The sequence below is a fragment of the Asterias rubens genome, chromosome 4 (assembly GCF_902459465.1).
Source record: "Asterias rubens chromosome 4, eAstRub1.3, whole genome shotgun sequence".
Taxonomy (NCBI): Eukaryota; Metazoa; Echinodermata; class Asteroidea; order Forcipulatida; family Asteriidae; genus Asterias; species Asterias rubens.
Window position 1 is genome coordinate 2,228,047 of NC_047065.1, and position 22,733 is coordinate 2,250,779.

The 22,733-nt window shown below is 37.5% G+C and overlaps 2 protein-coding genes across 4 annotated transcripts; one reads left to right on the forward strand and one right to left on the reverse strand.

Moving 5' to 3' along the window:
• Positions 1 to 6,005: 6,005 nt before the first annotated feature.
• On the reverse strand, positions 6,006 to 18,099 carry LOC117289662 (solute carrier family 66 member 2-like). Of its 2 annotated transcripts, XM_033770884.1 has the most exons (6): positions 18,016 to 18,099; positions 16,325 to 16,847; positions 15,788 to 15,921; positions 14,399 to 14,518; positions 11,139 to 11,355; positions 6,006 to 6,373 (listed from the first exon to the last, which is right to left on the reverse strand). In XM_033770884.1, exons 2-6 carry the CDS (start codon positions 16,555 to 16,557, stop codon positions 6,163 to 6,165), a joined length of 915 nt encoding a protein of 304 aa, XP_033626775.1. In that variant the 5' UTR covers positions 16,558 to 16,847; positions 18,016 to 18,099; the 3' UTR covers positions 6,006 to 6,162. The 2 variants fall into 2 exon arrangements, with proteins under 2 accessions (XP_033626775.1, XP_033626776.1); XM_033770885.1 differs by lacking the exon at positions 14,399 to 14,518.
• Positions 17,895 to 21,791, forward strand: LOC117289664 (mitochondrial import inner membrane translocase subunit Tim21-like). Of its 2 annotated transcripts, none has more exons than XM_033770887.1 (7): positions 17,895 to 17,913; positions 18,154 to 18,265; positions 18,958 to 19,240; positions 19,617 to 19,777; positions 20,250 to 20,323; positions 20,493 to 20,592; positions 21,417 to 21,791. In XM_033770887.1, exons 3-7 carry the CDS (start codon positions 18,958 to 18,960, stop codon positions 21,504 to 21,506), a joined length of 708 nt encoding a protein of 235 aa, XP_033626778.1. In that variant the 5' UTR covers positions 17,895 to 17,913; positions 18,154 to 18,265; the 3' UTR covers positions 21,507 to 21,791. The 2 variants fall into 2 exon arrangements, with proteins under 2 accessions (XP_033626778.1, XP_033626777.1); XM_033770886.1 differs by having other exon boundaries at positions 17,896 to 17,913; positions 18,953 to 19,240.
• Positions 21,792 to 22,733: the final 942 nt, after the last annotated feature.

The following is a 22,733-nucleotide window of genomic DNA, read 5'->3' on the forward strand; positions in this document are numbered from 1 at the left end:
TGCTTTAATAAATTAAATTGTGTACACATACCGATCGGCCAGGGTAAATGAAATTAAATAAAGATATAAATGTAAATAAAAATGATTTGTTTTTAGAATAGATAACCAGTCAAATGTAAGTTATTATTGAAAATGATATTTTATGGACTGTGTGTATTTACCATGTGTCTGTTTAAAAGAGAACTTTGGTGAATTATAAACTTGACTCTATCTACAAAGTTCAAAGCCTATTCTTACCTCAACGCTACATCAAGTGCTATTGAATCACATTTTCTTAATAATCTTTAAGAGTTTAGTAATAGTTTTAATTTTGAGAATGCTAAGATCAAATGTTGCCTGTGTCTGTTGTGCAAGCCCCCTATGTCATCTGTTAATATTTGAGTGTGACCAAGTTACACTCCTTTGTGGAAAAATGAACCAAATCAACCAATGGGAATGCCAAACATTTGCCTAACAGCTAAAATGGCACGGCACATTAATTGCCTCAAAGCATGCATTCTCAGAGTTCTATTTCAATGAATAAATGCAAGGTAGATATTGTTAAAACATTCCAGTTTGGTACATTCCCTTTCAGATAAACTTTGTTTGCATTTCATGGTGCAATGTCAATATTAGTCAGGTCATATGATGATATTCCATTTCGAATATTATTTAAATTTTACAAAAGTTTGAAGACACTGGACACCTTCGGTTACAGTCAAAGACCAGTCTTCTCACTTGGTGTATATCAACATTTGCACAAAATAACAAACCAGAGACAATTTGAGCTCAATTGGTCGTCGAAGTTGCGAGATAATAACGAAAAAAGAAAAAAACACCCTTGTCACACCAAGTTGTGTGCTTTCAGATGCTTGATACCGAGACCTCAAAATCAACTGCTGAGGTTTCAAAATCAAATTCAAATATTTTAGTGGAAAGTTACTTCTTTCTTGAAAACTACAATTGCTTCAGAGGGAGCTGTTTCTCACAATGTTTTACTATCAACAGCTCTACATTGCTTGTTACCAAGTAATTTTTTATGCCAACAATTATTTTGAGTAATTACCAATAGTGTCCAGTGCCTTTACGGCACACACGGTATGTTATTTCAATGTGCATGTTACTTACTCTTTCGTTCTGAACTTTCCCTTTATGAAATTTAAAATGTTATTTCTTTCCATAAACTGACTGAAGGTGCTTATTTTTTACAAAAATAATGCTTTAAATTAATCATGCTTTAAAATGCATTTGTTTTTTTAAATTAGGACAGAAGTCTTTGACTTCCTTGTAGTCTTCATTTATCAGCCAATCAGTCAGATTTGTTGATCTAGCTTGTGCTTAGTAAACCACTTCAAAGTTAGAAAGGTAGTGGTAGTACTTAAAGACCAACCAATTACATACAGAAACCTGCATTTAACTTTCATAGCTTTCTAAGGCTTAAAGGAATGTTACAGAGTTGGTAAGAAACAAAAATCGTGAAGATTACAGATTAACATAAAACTAACAAGGTTTTATGATGATGATAGTTGAAAACATCCCATGAAATATTATTTTCTTAAATGTCATATTTGTTGAGAAATAAATAATCTTATTTTGTGTTTGGAGTTTATCGCTCAGTGAGCGTTTTATTCATTTTTCTTTTTGCATCGATGTCATGCAAAAATGTGAATCGGTTTTTCACTATTTTCTCGGGACCCAGATGGCCGATCGATATCAAACTTCTACAGTTTGTCAGTTTATATATCTGGTGTATTACATAAAGTGCTTACACTACCAGCAACTGTTTTGTCTGCAAAACCAATTCTGTAATGTTCCTTTAAGCCCGATTCATACCTCCTGCGAATGCGAAGCGAATTTGACGTCACATCTGTGTTTTGAGCACGACTTAACTGCTGCGACTTATTCAATGTGAATTTCATATCAATTTCAACATTCATATCGCATTTGCAGGAAGTATGAACCAGGCGTTATGCAGTTTTTTATGTATTTAGTATTTAAGTGCTACCTACCACCACCTTCCTGTTATTTCTATCTGGCTAACACGGCTCTTTTAAAATAGTAATTTAAGCTTTCATTTGGTAAATTGTTTTTGTGTTACTTTTATACATAAATAATGATGTCTTTTCTGAATGAGTTAACTATGTGAAGCTGCTGTGTCATATCAAAAATTATGAATAAAAATTAAGATGATTAAAAAAGAAATGTTTGTTTTGTGCTGTGGGTGTTTCTCTTTGACTTGTTCATATGTGTACATTTTTTCAGAACATTTGACAATTTATATTTGATTTAAATTTATTTTAAAAGTGAGAGCCTTGGATATTGGGATTTTATTTTTTAATTTGTTGACTGTTTTCTTTGGGAGAAATGCATTGAAAGGGTTTATCTGACAGTGTTATAAATAAAACCACATTAAAACGCACTGTTAAATTAAAAAGCCATTTTATTTAAAATACTTGATCAGCCCCAAATTAAAGAATATACACGTGAAGGAGTGAATCATAAAATATTGTATCGTTATATACTATACACTTACCATAAATTCAGATTATTTATATCAATGACAATCCCGCCAGAAGTTTTATTAAATAATTACAAATTCCACAGTTATCAGAAAGGTATCAGAAATTTTGAGAAGTTGACATTTAGTACATAGACCTTTTCGCACCTGGGGCGCGCGCGTAAAGCTTGGAATTAGGTACATTGTGGTCTAGCTGGTGATCAAATTTTATCGAATTTGATCCATACCTATCCCACAATGCACCTCATTCAACAGTCTGCGCTTGCGCAACAGTATTTGTGAAAAGGTGTATGTGATGTCACACGCTCCAAAAGCACCCTCACTGGGGTCAAAGGAAGCAAAAGATTGGATGATAGCTGGGCCCAATTTCATAGAGCTGCTAAGCACAAAAATTTGCTTAGCATGAAATTGTTGCCTTGATAAAGACAGGATTACCAATCAAATTTCCATGTGACTTTCAGGATAAGCAAACAATAGCTGAACACCAGTAATAAGCGATATGCAAGAAATGGAAATTTGGTTGGTAGACCTGTTTTTTTCAAGGAAGAAATTTCGTGCTAAGCAAATTTTCGTACTTAGCAGCTTTATGAAACTGGCCCGTTCGTTGTGCGTAAAAACGTGCGCATGACCTCAGGCTCCCTGTAGCATGCCGCGTTATGCAAGGGGTCTGTGGACAGATTGCGATGGACACCATCTTAACGGGCAAGTTGCATTTTGGCTTGCAGGCACGCCAAGCACTCAAATAATCACGCAGTCGCATTGTTCTCTAACCAATCATGCAACGAGGTTTGTGAATTATTAGAGTGCTGCGCGCCAATCTCAACCCAAATGCATGACTGTGTGTCCTACATCGCAAGTAAAATGGCTGTTTTGAGACATATAGCAACCTATCTTTCACGGATATCAAGTAAATTAAAATAAATTGAGAAATTCAGTTTTCTGATGCATTTTTTTCATTGAAACGTTGGTCACTGTGGAATTGCCAAATGCAGTGGTTGAATTCATATGAAGGTCCAAATAATGGATAAAAATATACACACTTATCATTATTCTATAAAGAAAACTATAGCCACTTGCAGCATAAATACAAATACCAGTCAATCAATAATAGGCTAACTAATAAAAAAAAAACAGTAATCATAAAGTAATAATAAACAAAGTTTTAATGGGTATGTATTACAGTACAATCTTGTTTTGTCAAGTGTTGTTTGTACATTGTAATGCAATAACTCCCCTAAAATGTCCCCATCTTATTGTTTGCCAAGCTTCTTCAGTCACTTCGTTCAAGAGTTGCCTGAAAACTCATCTATTTTCAAAATAATAATGCATTTTTTGTGCGTTAAAGGGAAGGTACACGTTTGGTAATTACTCAAAACAAATATTAACTTAAAAACTGACTTGGTAAGGAGCATTGGAGAGCTGTTGATAGTATAGAATATTGAAGAAAGGTAGTTTTTGAGAAAGGTAGTTTTTGAGAAAAAGGTAATTTCTCCATTAATATTAAAAGACTTCTAGCTAGAAGTATTTTATTCCTATCTGAAAGCACACAAATACGTCCAACAAGGGTGTTTTTTTTCTTTCATCATTTTCTCGCAACTTCGCCAACCAATTGATCCCAAATTTTCACAGGCTCATTATTTGATGCTTATGATGGGATTCACCAGGTGTGAACACTGGTCTTTGACAATTACCAAACCTGTACAGTGCCTTTAAATTCCTGTGTTGTTTTTGTGGCTAGATGCTGAGGATCTTGGCTGGTAACCTCTCCCCTTTTAAAATTCTTTTTCTTATAAAACAAAATTGGTGATTTTTCTTTAATGAACTTTTTAACTTGTACTTATTTTGTTGTGGTTTGTATGCTTACCTTTTTGTAAAGGGCTTGGAGGTTCAGCTTAAGGCGCTAAGTAAGTGTCTTTTATTATTGTTATTACTTCAACTTTGTTTTAATAGACCAGTTTAGAGAAGTCATAAACTTGCCTGGAACTAATCCTGAAAGAACTCATAAACTAACCTAAAGGGAAAATCCACAACTCTAGTCTTTACAAAGGCAAGTATTGTAAGAACATTCACCACAAACACTTGTAAAAGAAATAAGACTGTAGGTGGAATTACCTTTAAAATAATGTGGCTTATAACGCAATAAAAACGATATTTCAAAATTTTAAACGTAAATATTTTACAATAGTAAAATAAAGTCAGTTACTTATTTTAAGCGTATAGCACAGCCAGCAGTTGGTGGCCAAGCCTTAAAGGCACTGTACACTTTTGGTAATTACTCATAATATATACTAGCATAAAACCTTACTTGGTAACGAGCAACGGAGAGCTGTTGATAGTATAAAACAACTCCCTCTGAAAAAAGGTAATTTCTCACTAAAATAATAAAAGACTTCTGGCCAGAAGCCTTTAATTCCTATCTGAGAGCACACTATTTTGTACAACAAGGCTGAAATTTCTTTCATAATTTCCTTGCAACTTCAATGACCAGTTGAGTCCAAATGTTATTTTATGCATATGTTAGGACACACCAAGTGAGAATAAGTGGTCTTTGACAGTTACCAAACCTGTTCAGTGCCTTTAAAAGCCTCCAAGAAATGCATATTGCACAATTACCATCCACTGGATGGTGGGCCACAAAAAACATAAATGTTGTATGCGAGTGCATTGTCACAGAATATAATCACGAGGAGAAATCTTAGCCATTTCAGGTCACAAAGTCAAGTCAAATAAGAGCAAGATTTCACCAAGTAATTAGTTTCTGCGAAAAATGCACAAATGAAATGTATTTAATGTTTGTTTTATAAAACGCTACACACAAAGATCCTTTTAATTTGAAGTCTACGAATAAAGCAACATACATGTATTTTCTCTGAAAAGCAAAACTTAAGTTAAAAATCCCTGATAAACAAGAACTGAGAAAAAGCTTGCGAGCACGAATCCAACCATCATAGACACATCTTTGGTTTCAAAAGCCTTTCTCCGCAATCTGGGTGTTTTATATGGGTTTATGTTCATGTTTAAACCCAGGTTTTTCCGTTAAAACGGAGAAACCACATACCTGAAGGATGCATGGCACTGGAAGCACATCAAGACCGAAATTCTTAGCGCTGCTTGACCAGAAAAAATTATTGCTCAACAACTTTTGCTTAACAGAAATGAACTGAAGTATTCTCTCTACCATTCAAATAACCAGTGAACCATGACCCATAATAGTCTGGTATCCAATCACTACCACAGACAGTCCAACCAAACTTAATAAGCCATTTGCACATTAGATTTGAATACAGTCTGGTACAATGTTGTGCTTGATCACAAGTTACCACTTAAATTAGAATACCTCCGACTATCGAGACAGTTTTTGCGTAGTTATGTAAGAGACGGTGAACACCCAAACACAATTCTGAATGGATGTGTATGTCACAATGGTACTAGGGTTTGCTCATCTGGAGGTTGCTATACAAAAGCTTGCCCGAACCATTTGACATAGCAACTGTCTCTTTAGTCAAATGTAAGCGGTACATCTTAACTAAGCAAGTCATTGTACCAGACATCATTCAAATCTTACTCGCATCTGGCTTATTGGTAAAAAGCAGAAGCACCCTGATATTCTAACCAAATTTACATACATATTTGGATTTATCTGATAGCTTTATATAATACATCCATCACGAAATATGAACATTCTCCGTTGCTGCGATTTTGATGACCTTTTGTGGAGATCTATTTTTAGAGTAGTAGAAGACTTGTCCGAGGATAGCGATATCTATAGTGACTTGAAGGATTCCACAGAGCCAGAACTGAGCCGGCGCGCTGTTAACGACAAAGTAACCAGTCTTGAAGACGTCTCCTGAGAACCAGCAACAAACCATCTTCACACTGTGGGAAAAACAAAATTAAAACTTTAGCTTCATCGGTTTATTGGTAATTACTCAAAACAAATTATAACTTAAAAACTGACTTGGTAACGAGCATTGGAGAGCTGTTGATAGTATGAAACATTGTGGGAAATGACTCCCTCTGAAGTAACGTAGTTTTTGAAAAAGGGGTAATTTCTCCCTAAAATAATAAAAGACTTCTAGCTAGAAGTCTTTATTCCTATCTGAAAGCACACAAAATCGTGAACAAGGGTTTGTTTTCTCTCATCATTTTCTGACAAATTCAGCTCAAATTTTCACAGGCTTGTTATTTTATGCTTATGTTTGGATACACCAAAATAAAATAAAGGACAACAGGGGGTCACACCTACCCAATGCGAGTGTCCAATGTCAAAGGCGTCCATAACTGAAAAAAGTGTGAAAATCGATTGTTTTTTTTTTTTCAATCCGGGTCATTTGAAATGACCCGGATTCCGGGTCACTTGAAATGACCCGGATTCTGGGTCGGTCATTTGAATTGACCCGGAATCCGGACAATTTTCAATAGCTGTTCCAACTGAACTGTCGGAACAGCTAAGGAGGGAGTACCAAAGCTTTGGTGCTGCGCTCTGAAAACTTCTCTCCCCCCATAGATGTTTAGTTGTTTTTTCCTGGAGTAGTTTGTGTTTTGTAGACCGGAATCCAGGTCACTTGAAATGACCCGGATTCCGGGTCACTTGAATTGACTCGGAATCCGGGTCATTTCCAATGACTCGGATTCCAGGTCATTTCCAAAGATTCGGATTCTGGGTCACTTGAATTGACCCGGATTCCGGGTCACTTGAAATGACCCGGATTCCGGTGTGGCGGTTTCAGTCTTCCGCCGTGTTCAGTTTTCCGGGTGACATAGCCGGAGATTTCAAGACGTTGTTCGAACGGTTTTAGTTTTCCGGCGTGTTCAGTTTTCCGGATGACGTAGCCAGACAAAAATATCGCCGCGAGTACCCTGGCAAGTACTGTAGTTCAGTGAAATAAAAAAAATAACTAAACAAATAAAATAAAATAAAAAACGGTAATAAACTAAACCAGAATAGTAAAAAATTCTTCTGATTCTCTGACGCTCGTTCGGTATAAATACAGGATACTCATGGACGCCGGCATGACAGCTACCGGAGAGTAACACGGATGACTCAATACGGCACTAAAAATGGACTACTTTCGCTTGCTGTGCGCAGGCATCGCATGACGTAATGTTACCGTATTTGGTCATTCAGAAAACTGAACACGGCGGAAAGTTGAAACCGCCACACCGGGTCATTGAATTGACCCGGATTCCCGGTCATTCGAATTGACCCGGAGTCCGGGTCATTAAAAATTTCTCTCCCCCCCCACAAAGATGTTTAGTTGTTTTTTCCTGGAGTAGTTTTTGTTTTGAATTGACCCGGAATCAATGACCCGGATTCCGGGTCACTTGAATTGACCCGGATTCCGGGTCACTTGAAATGACCCGGAATCCGGGTCAATTAAAATGACCCGGATTCCGGGTCACTTGAAATGACCCGGAATCCGGGTCACTTGAAATGACCCGGATTCCGGGTCATTTCCAATGACCCGGATTCCGGGTCAATTAAAATGACCCGGATTCCGGGTCACTTGAATTGACCCGGATTCCGGGTCACTTGAAATGACCCGGAATCCGGGTCAATTCAAATGACCCGGATTCCGGGTCACTTGAATTGACCCGGATTCCGGGTCACTTGAAATGACCCGGAATCCGGGTCAATTCAAATGACCCGGATTCCGGATTCAATTCAAATGACCCGGATTCCGGGTCACTTGAATTGACCCGGATTCCGGGTCACTTGAAATGACCCGGATTCCGGGTCATTTCCAATGACCCGGATTCCGGGTCAATTAAAATGACCCGGATTCCGGGTCACTTGAATTGACCCGGATTCCGGGTCACTTGAAATGACCCGGAATCCGGGTCAATTCAAATGACCCGGATTCCGGGTCACTTGAATTGACCCGGATTCCGGGTCACTTGAAATGACCCGGAATCCGGGTCAATTCAAATGACCCGGATTCCGGGTCACTTGAAATGACCCGGATTCCGGGTCAATTAAAATGACCCGGATTCCGGGTCACTTGAAATGACCCGGATTCCAGGTCACTTGAATTGACCCGGATTCCGGGTCACTTGAAATGACCCGGAATCCGGGTCAATTCAAATGACCCGGATTCCGGGTCACTTGAAATGACCCGGATTCCGGGTCAATTAAAATGACCCGGATTCCGGGTCACTTGAATTGACCCGGATTCCGGGTCACTTGAATTGACCCGGGTCAAAATAGTTTGACCCGGGTTCCGGTTTATTTGAATCTCCCCCCCCCCATAGATGTTAAGTTGTTTTTTCCTGGAGTAGTTTTTGTTTTGAATTGACCCGGAATCAATGACCCGGATTCCGGGTCACTTGAATTGACCCGGATTCCGGGTCACTTGAAATGACCCGGAATCTGGGTCAATTAAAATGACCCGGATTCCGGGTCACTTGAATTGACCCGGATTCCGGGTCATTTCCAATGACCCGGATTCCGGGTCACTTGAAATGACCCGGATTCCGGGTCATTTCCAATGACCCGGATTCCGGGTCACTTGAATTGACCCGGATTCCGGGTCAATTAAAATGACCCGGATTCCGGGTCAATTAAAATGACCCGGATTCTGGGGTCCTTGTTAGCCAATGCAAATCTATCATGCCTAAGGAGTCTATTACTGAAAAAAAAAATTAAATCGGCCGTACACTTCTTGAGATATAGTGCTGCAAAGAAAAACTCATTAAAGCTTCTAATTATCATAAATTAACATGTGATGACATCACAGTATCAAAAATGCGTTTTTCGTACTAACAAATTTCACAAGGTACACGATGGTATGCAACTAAAAATAAGACTGGTGTTTGACAGGATAGCAAGCTCTTGTTAAAAAGAGCACTGCGAAAAACAGTTATCATGTTCATAAAGTATACGTTATGAATCTCATTTCTGCTTTGCGTTTCTTTGTTTTGCTGTAACTTTATAAACAATGTTACTGTTTAACAACTTTCCTGTCATACAGAGGTTCTGCTTATAAAGAGTACATTCTGAAGTCCTAAATCTCATTTCTGCTTTGCGTTTCTTTGTTTTGTTGTCCTTTTTATAAACAATGTTCCTGTTTAACAACTTTCCTGTTATAAAGAGGTTTTGCTTATGAAGAGTACATTCTGAAGTCCCGAATCTAGTTTCTGCTTTGCGTTTCTTTGTTTTGCTGTCCTCTTTATAACAATGTTCCTGTTTAACAACTTTCCTGTTATAAAAGAGGTTTTGCTTATAAAGAGTACATTCTGAAGTCCCGAATCTCATTTCTGCTTTGCGTTTCTTTGTTTTGCTGTAACTTTATAAACAATGTTCCTGTTTAACAACTTTCCTGTTATACAGAGGTTTTGCTTATAAAGAGTACATTCTGAAGTCCCGAATCTCATTTCTGCTTTGCGTTTCTTTGTTTTGCTGTCCTCTTTATAACAATGTTCCTGTTTAACAACTTTCCTGTTATAAAGAGGTTTCGCTTATAAAGAGTACATTCTGAAGTCCTGAATCTCATTTCTGCTTTGCGTTTCTTTGTTTTGCTGTAACTTTATAAACAATGTTCCTGTTTAACAACTTTCCTGTTATACAGAGGTTTTGCTTATAAAGAGTACATTCTGAAGTCCCGAATCTCATTTCTGCTTTGCGTTTCTTTGTTTTGCTGTCCTCTTTATAACAATGTTCCTGTTTAACAACTTTCCTGTTATAAAGAGGTTTTGCTTATGAAGAGTACATTCTGAAGTCCCGAATCTAGTTTCTGCTTTGCGTTTCTTTGTTTTGCTGTCCTCTTTATAACAATGTTCCTGTTTAACAACTTTCCTGTTATAAAAGAGGTTTTGCTTATAAAGAGTACATTCTGAAGTCCCGAATCTCATTTCTGCTTTGCGTTTCTTTGTTTTGCTGTAACTTTATAAACAATGTTCCTGTTTAACAACTTTCCTGTTATACAGAGGTTTTGCTTATAAAGAGTACATTCTGAAGTCCCGAATCTCATTTCTGCTTTGCGTTTCTTTGTTTTGCTGTCCTCTTTATAACAATGTTCCTGTTTAACAACTTTCCTGTTATAAAGAGGTTTCGCTTATAAAGAGTACATTCTGAAGTCCTGAATCTCATTTCTGCTTTGCGATTCTCTGTTTTGCTGTCCTCTTTATAACAATGTTCCTGTTTAACAACTTTCCTGTTATAAAGAGGTTTTGCTTATAAAGAGTACACTCTGAAGTCCAGAATCTCATTTCTGCTTTGCGTTTCTTTGTTGTGCTGTCCTTTTGTAACAACTGAGCTATCTATCCCTAAGTTGACGGTCTCCCTATTTTGTGAATATCTTTGTTCGGGGTGCCAGTCAGAAGCCATGCAACAATAAGCTGCCAGGTAGACCAGGGATTAAGTTACCAGGGATCACACTCAAGTTTAAGATACAACCTGGGAAGTTTACCAAGTCAGCTTCCCTTGTGGTCTATTATTTAATATAAAAACATGCCTGTAACGTTCACTGTCAATGAAAAGATAAAACGAAGACTCCTCGCTTCAAACAGGCATCTTAAAATATGGATTTTTTGACTTTGTGAGCCGGCACCCTTGAGTGGCAATTTTGTGTCAGATACCGTGCGCGTCATAAGTTCATTTTTTAATATTATAATTTACATTATCACTAGAGACAAAGCATACCTCATTCCTACGGTTGATTTGTTCTGGTAGTTTCTATAAAACTGCGGCATTCCCAACATCGCTTCCACAAATACAGCAAGAAAGCCCAAGGTTTCCACGAAGATGGATTGACCAGCGAGTAGATACGTTATCACTCCACCCAAGATGGAGAAAGCAGAAATAAACAAAACGTAATCCACAAAGTACGTCCAGTTCCAAAAGTGTTTGGTTTCAAAATCTGCAATTAAGGAAAAAAAAACACAAAAAAATTGATTTATTACAACATCTAATTAATATGGCATTTAAAAAAGAAGTCATACATTTCATTTTGATAATACAGATTTTAGAAGATATTCTAAAATTAAACTCCTTTATCTCCAGTCTTCACTATCACTTAAATTATTTCAACCAGCTTTTTAAAAGTTGAATTTTCTACATTTTTTTAATTCAAATTTCTGAATTCTTGAACAACATCTGTCCTACCTACACTGTAATAACTAATCAACAAATAAATTATCATATTATACAAATAATATTTTAGTGTAATCTTAATTACACTATTCAATGTCACACAAATCAAAAGAAAGGCACTTTCAATAACGGCTCCTTGAATACCTGTTCATGTTTGTTGTGTTGTCATTTAGTCTTGGAGAAAGACTCTGCTAGGGTCGAAACGTCAGGCCATTAACTATTTTTTTCCCATTGTTTTGGTTGGTAAGCAGTTTGCAACAGCTTATACAATTTTCAAAAAAAATATATTACCGTAGAATTGAAATGTTTGGATTTGCCGAATAATTGTGGTACTAATAAATTTACAGATAACAAAATACCCTCACTACCAATTGAAGGTTGTACATTATTGTAAATTACAAGTCTGGTAACTCTGCTACCGTCAAGGTTGTTTCTCCCGACTCCGATGACCAATTAAGCCCAAATTTTCACAGGTTTGTTATTTGATATAGAAGTTGTGATACACGAAGTGTGGGCCTTGGACAATACTGTTTACCGAAAGGGTCCAATGGCTTTAAACCATATAGCAGAACAAATAATTCATATTATTGAAAACAACTGAAGGACAGCTTTTCAGAGTTTTTTGCACAATTGTTACGGCTTACCAGAACAAGAGGGGAGCATACAATGAGCATGTTATGTAATGAAAAATATGATTCTGAAAATGAAGCAGTGGATACCAGTATTGGAACTGTTTAAAGCATAAACGTGGTCAATATTACGAAACTGTAATTGTAAAATTGCTGAATGAAAAATAAGAGCATCAAGAGTTCATTATCTAAAGAAAAAAAAATTATATTGCAAAAGTAGTATCTTGCAACCAGGACCGAATTTCATAAAGGTTGCTTAAAGACATTGGACATTATTGGTAATTTTCTAAGACCAGTCATCTCACTAGGTGTATCTCACATGCATACAATAACAAACCTGTGAAAATTTGAGCCCAATCGGTCGTCGAAGTTGCATGATATTAATGAAAGAAAAAACACCCTTGTCACACAAAGTTGTGTGCTTTCAGATGGTTGATTTCGAGACTTCAAATTCTAAATCTGAGGTCTTTGAAATCAAATTCGTGGAAAATCACTTCTTTCTCAAAAACTACTCCTCTTCATACGGAGTCGTTTCTCACAATGTTTTATTCTATCAACCTCTCCCCATTACTCGTAACCAAGTAAGGTTTTATGCTAATAATTATTTTGAGTAATTACCAATAGTGTCCCGTGTGCTCATTAGTTAGTGGATAAAAACTGAACTGATCAAGCGTTTATGCTTGGTTTTTCTTGAAACACAATTTTGCACATTTTCCATACACCCTTTCACCATTGACATGTTGGGGGTGTGTCTTTCATCTGGGCACACAATGATACATTTTAGCAATCAATTCTCTTGGTGCAACTCTTTTATTGACAATGACCGGTTCTTCTGAAAACCACACCACTACTCAAAAGAGATTTAAACACGGTGCTACCGCAAACCTCATCTAATTAAATACTTCCATGCACTTAAGTTTCAAATCCTACTTCTGAAGGACTTTGTATTGTTATGAATTCAATAACTCCATGTAAATAATAATTTGTAGTTTACAAATATTAAACGAAATTTCCAAGCAAGCCAGTAAGGAATGCAATGAAAGGGACTGCAGCGTGGAGAAAAAAAGCCAGGCCATTATTATTAAGCTGTCTGTCTGCCATTTCTGCTTTAAATTTTTCCATTTGCTTTTCAGCCATCATGCACAAATGCCCGTTGAGTCAGCATCAACCCAAATCAATTTTTCAATCTTGATACTTTTTGGCTTGTCAGGGCCAAGCAGTCTACAATGTACATGTAGTTCACCAGACCCAGGCTTTAGGGTTGTCAGCAGCAGAGTGTGGGTTCGAATCCCAGTCGTGACACTTGTGCCTGTGAGCGAGGCACTTAGCCATAATTCCTTTCGTAAAAAATGGGAAGGTATAGTCTTGGTTCCACGCCGCTCCAGTTGTGTAGTAACGAACCATGTACATGTAGTCGTGAAAACCCAACCGCTCTCCAAACTGCTCTCACCGCCCCACGAACAACTTGCCACTAGAGGGCGCTATGATTCCCGTAACCGCTATCCCCACGAACCGCTCCTGTGAGAGCTGTTCCTGGTGTGATAGCGGTTACAGGAATGAGAGCACCCTCTAGTGGCGAGTGGTTATTGGGGTGATAGCAGTTTAGACAGCGGTCGGGTTAGGTTTTCGTGACTACACAACTGTGAGAGTCTTGGAACCAAGACTAGGGAAGGTAGTGCATAGGATCTTTTCTACCAGCTGAGGCGCAATTTCATAAAGCCTGTAAGCACCAAAACTTGCTTAGCACAGAATTGTATTGCTTAGCAGTAACAGGAAACGGGTTACCAGCCAAATTTACATAAATTTTGCATTTTTATGGCTGGTGCTCCACTCAATTTTTGCTTGGCAAAGAAATTTGCCAAGCAGTATTTTCTGCTTGGCAGCTTTATCAAATTGGTCCTAGTTTCTAGTGGATGATACCCATGCCTACATCCTTACAGACGGACTGTGAATGGGGTTACCCCGTTTCAGGTCCAGCAGTAGGTGGCAACAACCCCTGGTAACAATTGATTTGGGTTAATGAAGTGGCCGTCTGATTTTAGGCGATTTCTCATAATAAAAAATAATAAAAAAACGAAAGCCAAGCCAATAGATAGAAGGAGTTGTTAGCAGGAGTAGTGCTGGCGTGATGAAGAGGGAAATGTCTTGCAGTAAAATGGCAGACGAAGATGTACAACCTACCGAAAAGAGTCTTCATCAATAAAAATGGTTTCATCTGAGACAAGGTTGCCTTATCGCAATAGTTGTTGTGCATGTCAGTTATTTGGTGCTTGTGGTTTGCTGTATCAGTGCATTTCATTTCTATTTCAGACAGACATGAATGTGGAAGAGAGAGGAGGGAAAAAAAGAAGATAGATCCAGAAGTGGGAAAAGATTCACAGGGAGAAATATCCGGCAGCAAAGAATAAAGAAATGTGCAGAGATGTTTTAGTTTTCTTGATAGAATGTGCTAATGAAGAAGCTTAAAAAAAAATATACTACAGAATACAAACATTTACGATCTGAAAAGCAGACCAGCCAAGAAAAACTGTGGTCTAAGTGTTTTGAAGATACAGCGCGGATGATTGAAAAGTGTAGTACAAACTTGGTGCACCACGATCTCATATTATTAAAGGGAGGTACACATTTGGTAATCATTCTTGAAATTAATGGCAATAAAAAGTTACTGGGTCAGAATTACAGCAGCTTTGAGAATCATTTCACTTCGAAGCTCTAAAATTGCAATGGTCGTGGGTTAGAATCCCATGCCTGCGATATTTTTTCGCAGGACTCGGGAAAGTACTGAGTATACAGTGCTAACACACATCGATGTATGGGTAAAAAAGAAAACAAATTAATAACGTTTGTAGTTATGGAAAAAGATATCAGTTTTTATCCTTTGGAGGACAATACTGCCGGATACGTTTCTCAGATTGTGTATTCCAAATATGGATTATTTTTCCTGCGCGGATAAACACTCAGGATTTTCGACAGTATCTCAAAAATGCTACCACCTTTTGAAATGAAATTGTCACAGGTTGGTTTTATTGTACAATCTACATTTACAGTAGAGGATTAAAGCCATTATACACTTTCGGAACAGAAAAAAAAAAAAAGTTCACAGATTTACAAGTAACTTACAGGGTTTACAGAAGGTAATGGTAAAAGACTTCTCTTGAAATATTATTCCATGAAATGCTTTACTTTTTGAGAAAACATTAAAACAATTATCAATTCTCTACGACAAGAATTACAGATTTATAGTAAACACATGTCATGACACGGCGAACACGCGGAAACAAGGGTGGGTTTTCCCATTATTTTCTCCCGAAAATGATGACCGATTGAGCCTAAATTTTCACAAGTTTGTTATTTTATATAGAAGTTGGGATACACGAAGTGTGGGCCTTGGACATCACTGTTAACCTAAAGTGTCCACTGGCTTTAAAACAATCAAAAGGGAAAAAAAACCCACAAAAACCAAAGGTAACAGCCTACCCACAGTCAAAATCTTTCTATAAACACAAAACAGAAATTTTGTATAATGAAAAAAAAAAAAACACAAAACTGAATTTGACTCAAAGCACATACCTATGAAGCGCCGTTTACCAATGGAGATTTCTTGTATACGTTTGACTCTGGTGCATAGATGTAACATCGTCATCATGGTAAATAACATAATGACGCTCTGTGCAAGTAAAGGGATTTCAAATGGGTGACCAAACCTGTTGAGGAAAGAAACACATCTTTTATTAAGTTTTCATTATTTCGTGTCCCTCTTCCCAGCTTTGATCTCGCCTTTGTGTTTATATCTTCTTGTGGTAAAACCAGCCCCTTCCCTCCTACATGTTCACTACCCCCCCCCCCCCTGCGATATCGAGAAATGATATTGTTTTACTGTTTTCTCAAAAAGTAAAGCATTTCGTGGAATAATATTTAAAGAGAAGTCTTTCACCACTACCTTCTGTAAACCCTGTTAGTTATTTGTAAATCTGTGAACTTTTTTATATAAAAAATCTATAAACCCATTAGCATTGGCCAGGGATTTCAATGTAGTCACTCAAACTTAAACTACATAAATTCACTTTTTTACAAATATTTACGTTTACAACGGTCTGTGTTTCTTACCAGAATAATATTCTCAGAATGTTAGCCAACATCAGGGTGAGACAAACATACGTGGAGAAACCGTCCACATTCTCAGTTCTCCTGATATCCATATACTGAGGAACAAAAGGCACTATTCCTCCGAAGATCATACAGCCTGATGCAACCCATGATACTAGATTGTTCAAAGTGAAATGTATCTGAGGTATATGCATGCCAAAATTGGCCACTTCGTCTAATACGTTGTTATCCATGATGTAGATAGGACTCCGTCAAGCAACTCCTCTTTCTGTTTGATATACTAAGACATCAATATCAATAATAATAATATTGAAGTCTATATAGCGCAGACCTCTGTTTCAAAGGAGATGGGCACTGGTTATCTATAGAGATGTTTTCTGGGCGATTCTAACTTCTCAATATCACTATCTGATGTCTTTCTTCATTTGTAGACCATCAAAGACCTCAAAGATCGAGGCCATACTGTCAATGTCTGTTGAGAATCTATCAGGTGGATTGTCAGGTGATGTCGAATGCTGCTGTCCTGTAGTGTGTGTGAAACAAGAAGAAAACAGTATATATAGGTGTATTTGGCCATCAGTGGATGTCAAGTTTCTATGTTTTTAATGTGGACAAATAAATAAATCTAATCTAATCTAATCTAATCTACAAATCACTTCTGATGAGGATTCTTATTGTCAGAAATATCAAGAGTGTAAATGTGAACTCTTTCTGTCATGTCTGCGACTGTAGAGTCTAAAATATTTTTTGAGAGACGACTTTGCTCTCTACATGTACATCAACTAGCTACTCTAGAACTATAGTACGAGGTTCGATCTGCTATCGTCTCTTTGTGGAGACGATAGCGGAACGGACCTCATTGTAGTCAAGAGTATACCAGGGCCACTGCATTGATTGATTGATTCGCTACCGTGCCCAGTGGAAGCGGCCATATAAAAATGATAAGTGGTACCGATTACCGAAAGGGCAAAGATTCTGATTTTTACCTTTATGGACTGAGTAAATGTTTCCGTAAAAGTTTCCGTATATGGCGTCACCACTTTTTCATTCGGTATGAAATAATAGTACTTATCTACTTTACCTCAATGAAATATCCCTTTTTCCTTTGTAAAAAATTAGTGCAAAAGTGGTGGCACCATACGGAAAGTCATCCGAACAACTTTCCGGGTATCCACTTTACGATCCTGTGCCACCACTTTTTTTGTAAACTTTTACCAAAAGAAATATCTCATTTGAGTACTTGCCTTAATAAAACCTTAGACTTACTTAGAAAAAAATTTCCGTATGGCGCCACCACTTTTTCATTGATTTCGATATGATTTATGAAATAATATAGTATCTAAATCTAATTTACCTCAATGAGATATCCCCTTTTTGTAAAAATGAGTGAAAAAGTGGTGGCACCATACGGAAAGTTATCCCATTCGCCGCACGCGTCGACGCCACCCCGTGCAAATGGGGGCCATCGCGGCGCCGTCAGCAGGCTATGCGGGTAGTACTGTAGGCTACGTTACTTTTCGTGAGTACGTGGACATCTCGACATCTCGAGTGACATACGCTTTTCACAAATTAAAAACAAACTGACAACTGTACAAAACCTGAAACAATGAATGACCATGAAAATGTTAGGGCTAAATATGTTTCGAAGAGTTCAAAATCAAAGAATCTTTAGGAAATAAACTACCACATACCTCTTCCTTATTGTTTTTTTGTTTGCGTTTGAGTCCGTTTGCTTTTGTTATGTCGACGACTTCTGTATGTTTTCTTCCGAACACGAGCGTACAATGGAGGGCGCCCTTCTTTCACATCATTACTTTATTTTTGTGCAGAAACAACAACAATGCTGGGGACTGTTGTTTGAGAGTTTTATTGGGGTTTGACAACCAACTCAGAAGAAGGAAGAGTGCATGCTGAAACTGAGCTGAGGGTCAGAAACTGAGGGTGAGGGAATGAAACAATGAAATATATAATTTTTCATTATGAAGTTTTCTCCTGATTTTTAAATTTATTATTAAATGCTTGAATTTGTCATTATTGAATTGAATGATTGATAATGAAATGAATATGCAATGAATATTGGCCTACTGTCAACAGGCATATAGGCCTTATTACTTAGTTATATAAATTAGCTTATTAAAAAAAATAGGTCTAGGCTATCACAATTAAAAGTATACACTATTATAATATAAGGTATAAGGTAGACCCATTAACTGGGCCACTGTTAGTATTACTACTGTACTTCTTTTTTTTTGAAATTTTGACATTATTGGTCGTACTAGCTAGTATTACAGTAATGTCAAAATTTCAGCGCCCCCACTACTGGGTCTAGGTATAAGGTAATAAATTAATATAGGCCCGCATCTACCTACATGGGGGCTCACTTCATGTAAATCATTGCTGCTCAGTCACCTGCACGTGTACATCCCGATATGTGGAGAATTTGCAGTAATCCACCAGAACCAGAACCAGAACAAGGAGGCCTAGAATTTAGAAAGTAACTTACAGTACAACTTTACAACAAGAAGTGCTGCTTTGATTATACATGAAATTGTTCAGTATGTAAACTTGTATTCACACTCGTCGTTGATGTAATCTAACTAATGTGACATGTTTTGCTTTCTTTTGAAGGAAAGATGTCAATCTTCGTTCCAATCCGCGCGTCTTCCTGGACGCAGACCGTCTACCAACTCGCAACCAAGTCCTTTCCAGGACAATGCTACAACTACAAGTTCATCAGTACAGTACCCAGTCACCAATCATGTGTGGCTGCCGTCAGGTTGACACCGAACAAACAGATAACAACGGAACAAAGTTTTGTTTTGAAGCGGTTTATGGCAACAGAGAAACAGAGGAGTAAGCAGGTTGCCGAGAGAGTACATGGCACCAGTCAAGGAGAGATTACACTCGGTCGAAAAGGTTGGTATTGCAAGGGGTCAATATGGAGATGTCAACTGCAGGACTTGCAATTACAAGGTTGTGGGTTCAAATCCTACCAAGCTAACTGCTGATTTCACAATGAGTATTTTCATCTAGTTACTTAATCACAAATTCTTGATTTGTGCAGTTCCTAATCCCAATGTTTGTATGAGAGAGATTGGCTGTTGCCAGCTTGGTGTTTATATCCCCTTGTGGGAGTTTGCCGAGTTCCCTTGACGGGAAGATCATGAAAACAAACAAAACTATTAACTTGTAAAGCCAGCTTTCTGCCCAAGATTACAAACATTCTCTGCATCAACAATCGAGCAGTGGAAGAGTTATTGTTAAAATTGTTTTGTCTTTTTTTTTTGGACAGTGGTTCAAGCAGGAAAGGATGCCAGCTACATGGGTATTGTTATCGTAGGCATTGGTGTGACAGCTATTATGTTTTATGCCATTGGTCGTGAGTTGTTCGCTTCAAGCAGTCCCAATGCAGTTTACACCAAAGCTTATAAACTTTGTTCAAAAGATGATGAGGTAAGAATGAGAATGATGTTATCTTATTGAGTGTCATGGCCGAGTGGTTTAGAGCATCGAAATTCAAGTTCTGGTTGTTAACTCATCGCAGTGTGGGTCCTGGTTCTGTGTCCTTGTGCAAGATACTTATAATTGCTTCTCTTCACCTGAGGGTAGAGATTGGTATTGTGTATGAAAAAGCCTTTGGAGCGCTTGTTGCCCGGGTTGTATACTCCCATGGGAGCCGAGAAAGATTAAAGGAGTGTTATTGGCCCAGTGACCAGGGCACTAATGTAATTGTAAAGCGCATTGAGACGGTTATTGTGAAATGCACTGTAAGAACTACCGATAGTTATTATTATTATCTCTTATAAATAGTATTGTGGAACCTAGGGATAAAAACCCAGTCAATGAGTCATTCTGGAATGCAGATTACACTTCATAGCAATTGGCAGACAGTTTTAAGGTTTCATACATTATTCATGATATGCAGATCATTGAAGAGCTTGGACAACCAATCAAAGGCTTTGGAGAAACAACTAGGAGAGGCAGAAGGAGACATGTCAGGTCAGAGGTTAAACGTATTCAATGCTATTACATTCCTTTACTTCAACTCACAACAGTGGATGCTTTGTTTACAAAATATTCCAGTTAATATTGCTTCTTGTCTAAGATAATATTTCTACACTCTTCTAACTTGTTCTTTAAATGTTTTTTTTAAATTTTATATCTATAGCCATTTGGAATTTGAACAAGATGGAGTGAAACATATGCGCATGAAGTTTTACATTCAAGGCCCAAAGAGAAAGGGCACTGTACAACTAGAAGTCCAACAGGTAAATATTTCAATGTCATTTTGGTCAACTCAGCTTTCACTTCCACTGTGTATCTATAGATTTGCTTGTTAAAGGCAGTGGACAATATTGGTAATTACTCAAAATAATTATCATCAAAAAACCTTTCTTGATTTACGAGTAATGGGGAGAGGTTAATAGTATAAAACATTGTGAGAAACAGCTCCATCTGAAGTGACGTAGATTTCGAGAAAGAAGTAATTTTCCACGAATTTGATTTCGAGACCTCAAGTTTAGAACTTGAGGTCTCGAAATCAAGCATCAGAAAGCACACAACTTCGTATGACAAGGGTGTTTTTTCTTTCATTATTATCTCGCAACTTTGACGACCGCTTGAGCTCAAATTTTCACAGGTTCACATTTTATGCATATTATGTTGAGATACACCAACTGTGAAGACTAGTCTTTGACAATTACCAATAGTGTCCACTGTCTTTAAGAAAGTTTCAAAATCTAAACACGATGATAAAAACCCATGATTATTACTCCAACTGATGAAGTGTCATGGTAGCATTGGTGTACAAGTCAAGGAGATAGTTGCGGTACCTGCTTTTAATACATAGGATTTGGATTGCCTATAGACACTTGGCTAGGCTATTTTGGTGGTCTAGTGGTACGTCATATGTTCCAGCAATGCAAAGGTTGTGTGTTCGAATCCCAACCGAGTGATTTACCTGTAGGTTTTTTTTTCCACAGAATTCTGGGAAAAGTACTAAGGGTAAAATGAAAATTATATTCTTCATCTCTGATGCAAAACTAACACCTCTAAAGATGTCTTACTAATTGTTATGTTTCATATCTTGCAGGGAAAGACCGGCAGATTTGATTATCGTTATTTGTTTGTTGAAATGGACGGCTATCCACATAGGACTATAGTACTAGAAGACAATAGATGAACATTGTGCCGAAAATATTGCTGGAGTGTTTTTTTCCTGGATGTAGAGTAAAGATCATCAAGAGAATATCAATGAAGGCTGCATGAATTGTCGGAGAATAATCTCGCAAGGCTTTCATAAGGATGGCAAAGCAATGAATCTCAATACTGATGCATGTATAATCCAGATAATTGTGACAATTGCCGTTTGTGAGTTTGGACTTTTCACAACAATACCGCCAATAGAATAATTTGATAAAATGTTGAAGTTCTTTATCCAGCAGCCGATTTCACAAAACTTCACGCAACTGCGCAAGTCCACTTGCGCAACGTTTATGGCGCAAGTTCATCCATAAACGTTGCGCAAGTGGACTTACGCAGTTGCGTAAAGTTTTGTGAAATCGGCTGCAGGGCTGGAATTACACGCAGGCCATGGTTTCTCTTGCCCCTAGTTTTGGCCTTGGTGCCCCTTAATAAGTCTCCAATAGCCTCCAAAATGTTTGAATGGAAGCGACTTTGCAAAATGAAAATTGCCTTGCTTTCTCAGAGTTGAAATTCCAGGCCTGTTTACGTATAAAGTAAAGTTGGATGAAATAAATTTCATATGTTCAACACCGCAGAATAACACCTCGGCTTGTTTTCCAGAACATAAAAAGCTCATAATTACAGTAAATAATTAAGAAGAAGAAAAGCAAACTTGCACATTTTTTATTTCAAAAACAAAAACACAGAATTCTTTATTTCTTAACAATCTTTCTTTGGGCACCTTCAAGACTGATTTCAAGTGTAAAATTACAAATCTTCAACTCTAAAATAAACTATCCTTTACAACTCTTTTTTTTTTACAGTATTCACATTATGTACAAATTAAAAACCAAGATTTGCAAGGCTAAGTGTGAGTTTGTAATTTACATTTTGATTCCCCCACACCACCAAAATGTGATGTGAATGAGAACTGGGCCCAATTTCAAAGAGCTGCTTAAGCACAAAATTATGCTTAAGCAAAAAAACACATGCTTCGAAAAATCAGATTACCGGCCAAGACTCCACTCAATTGTTATGCTAAGTAAACAACAGCTAACTACCAGTCACAAGCGCAATGTATATGTCATGAAATGTTGACCTGTAAAATGTGTAAAATAAGCGAGCTATTTTCGTGCTTAAGCAAATTTTTTTTGCTTAAGCAGCTCTATGAAATTGGCCCGGGTTCATTAAAGAGTACTGTAAAAATTTTACAACCTTTGGAGGG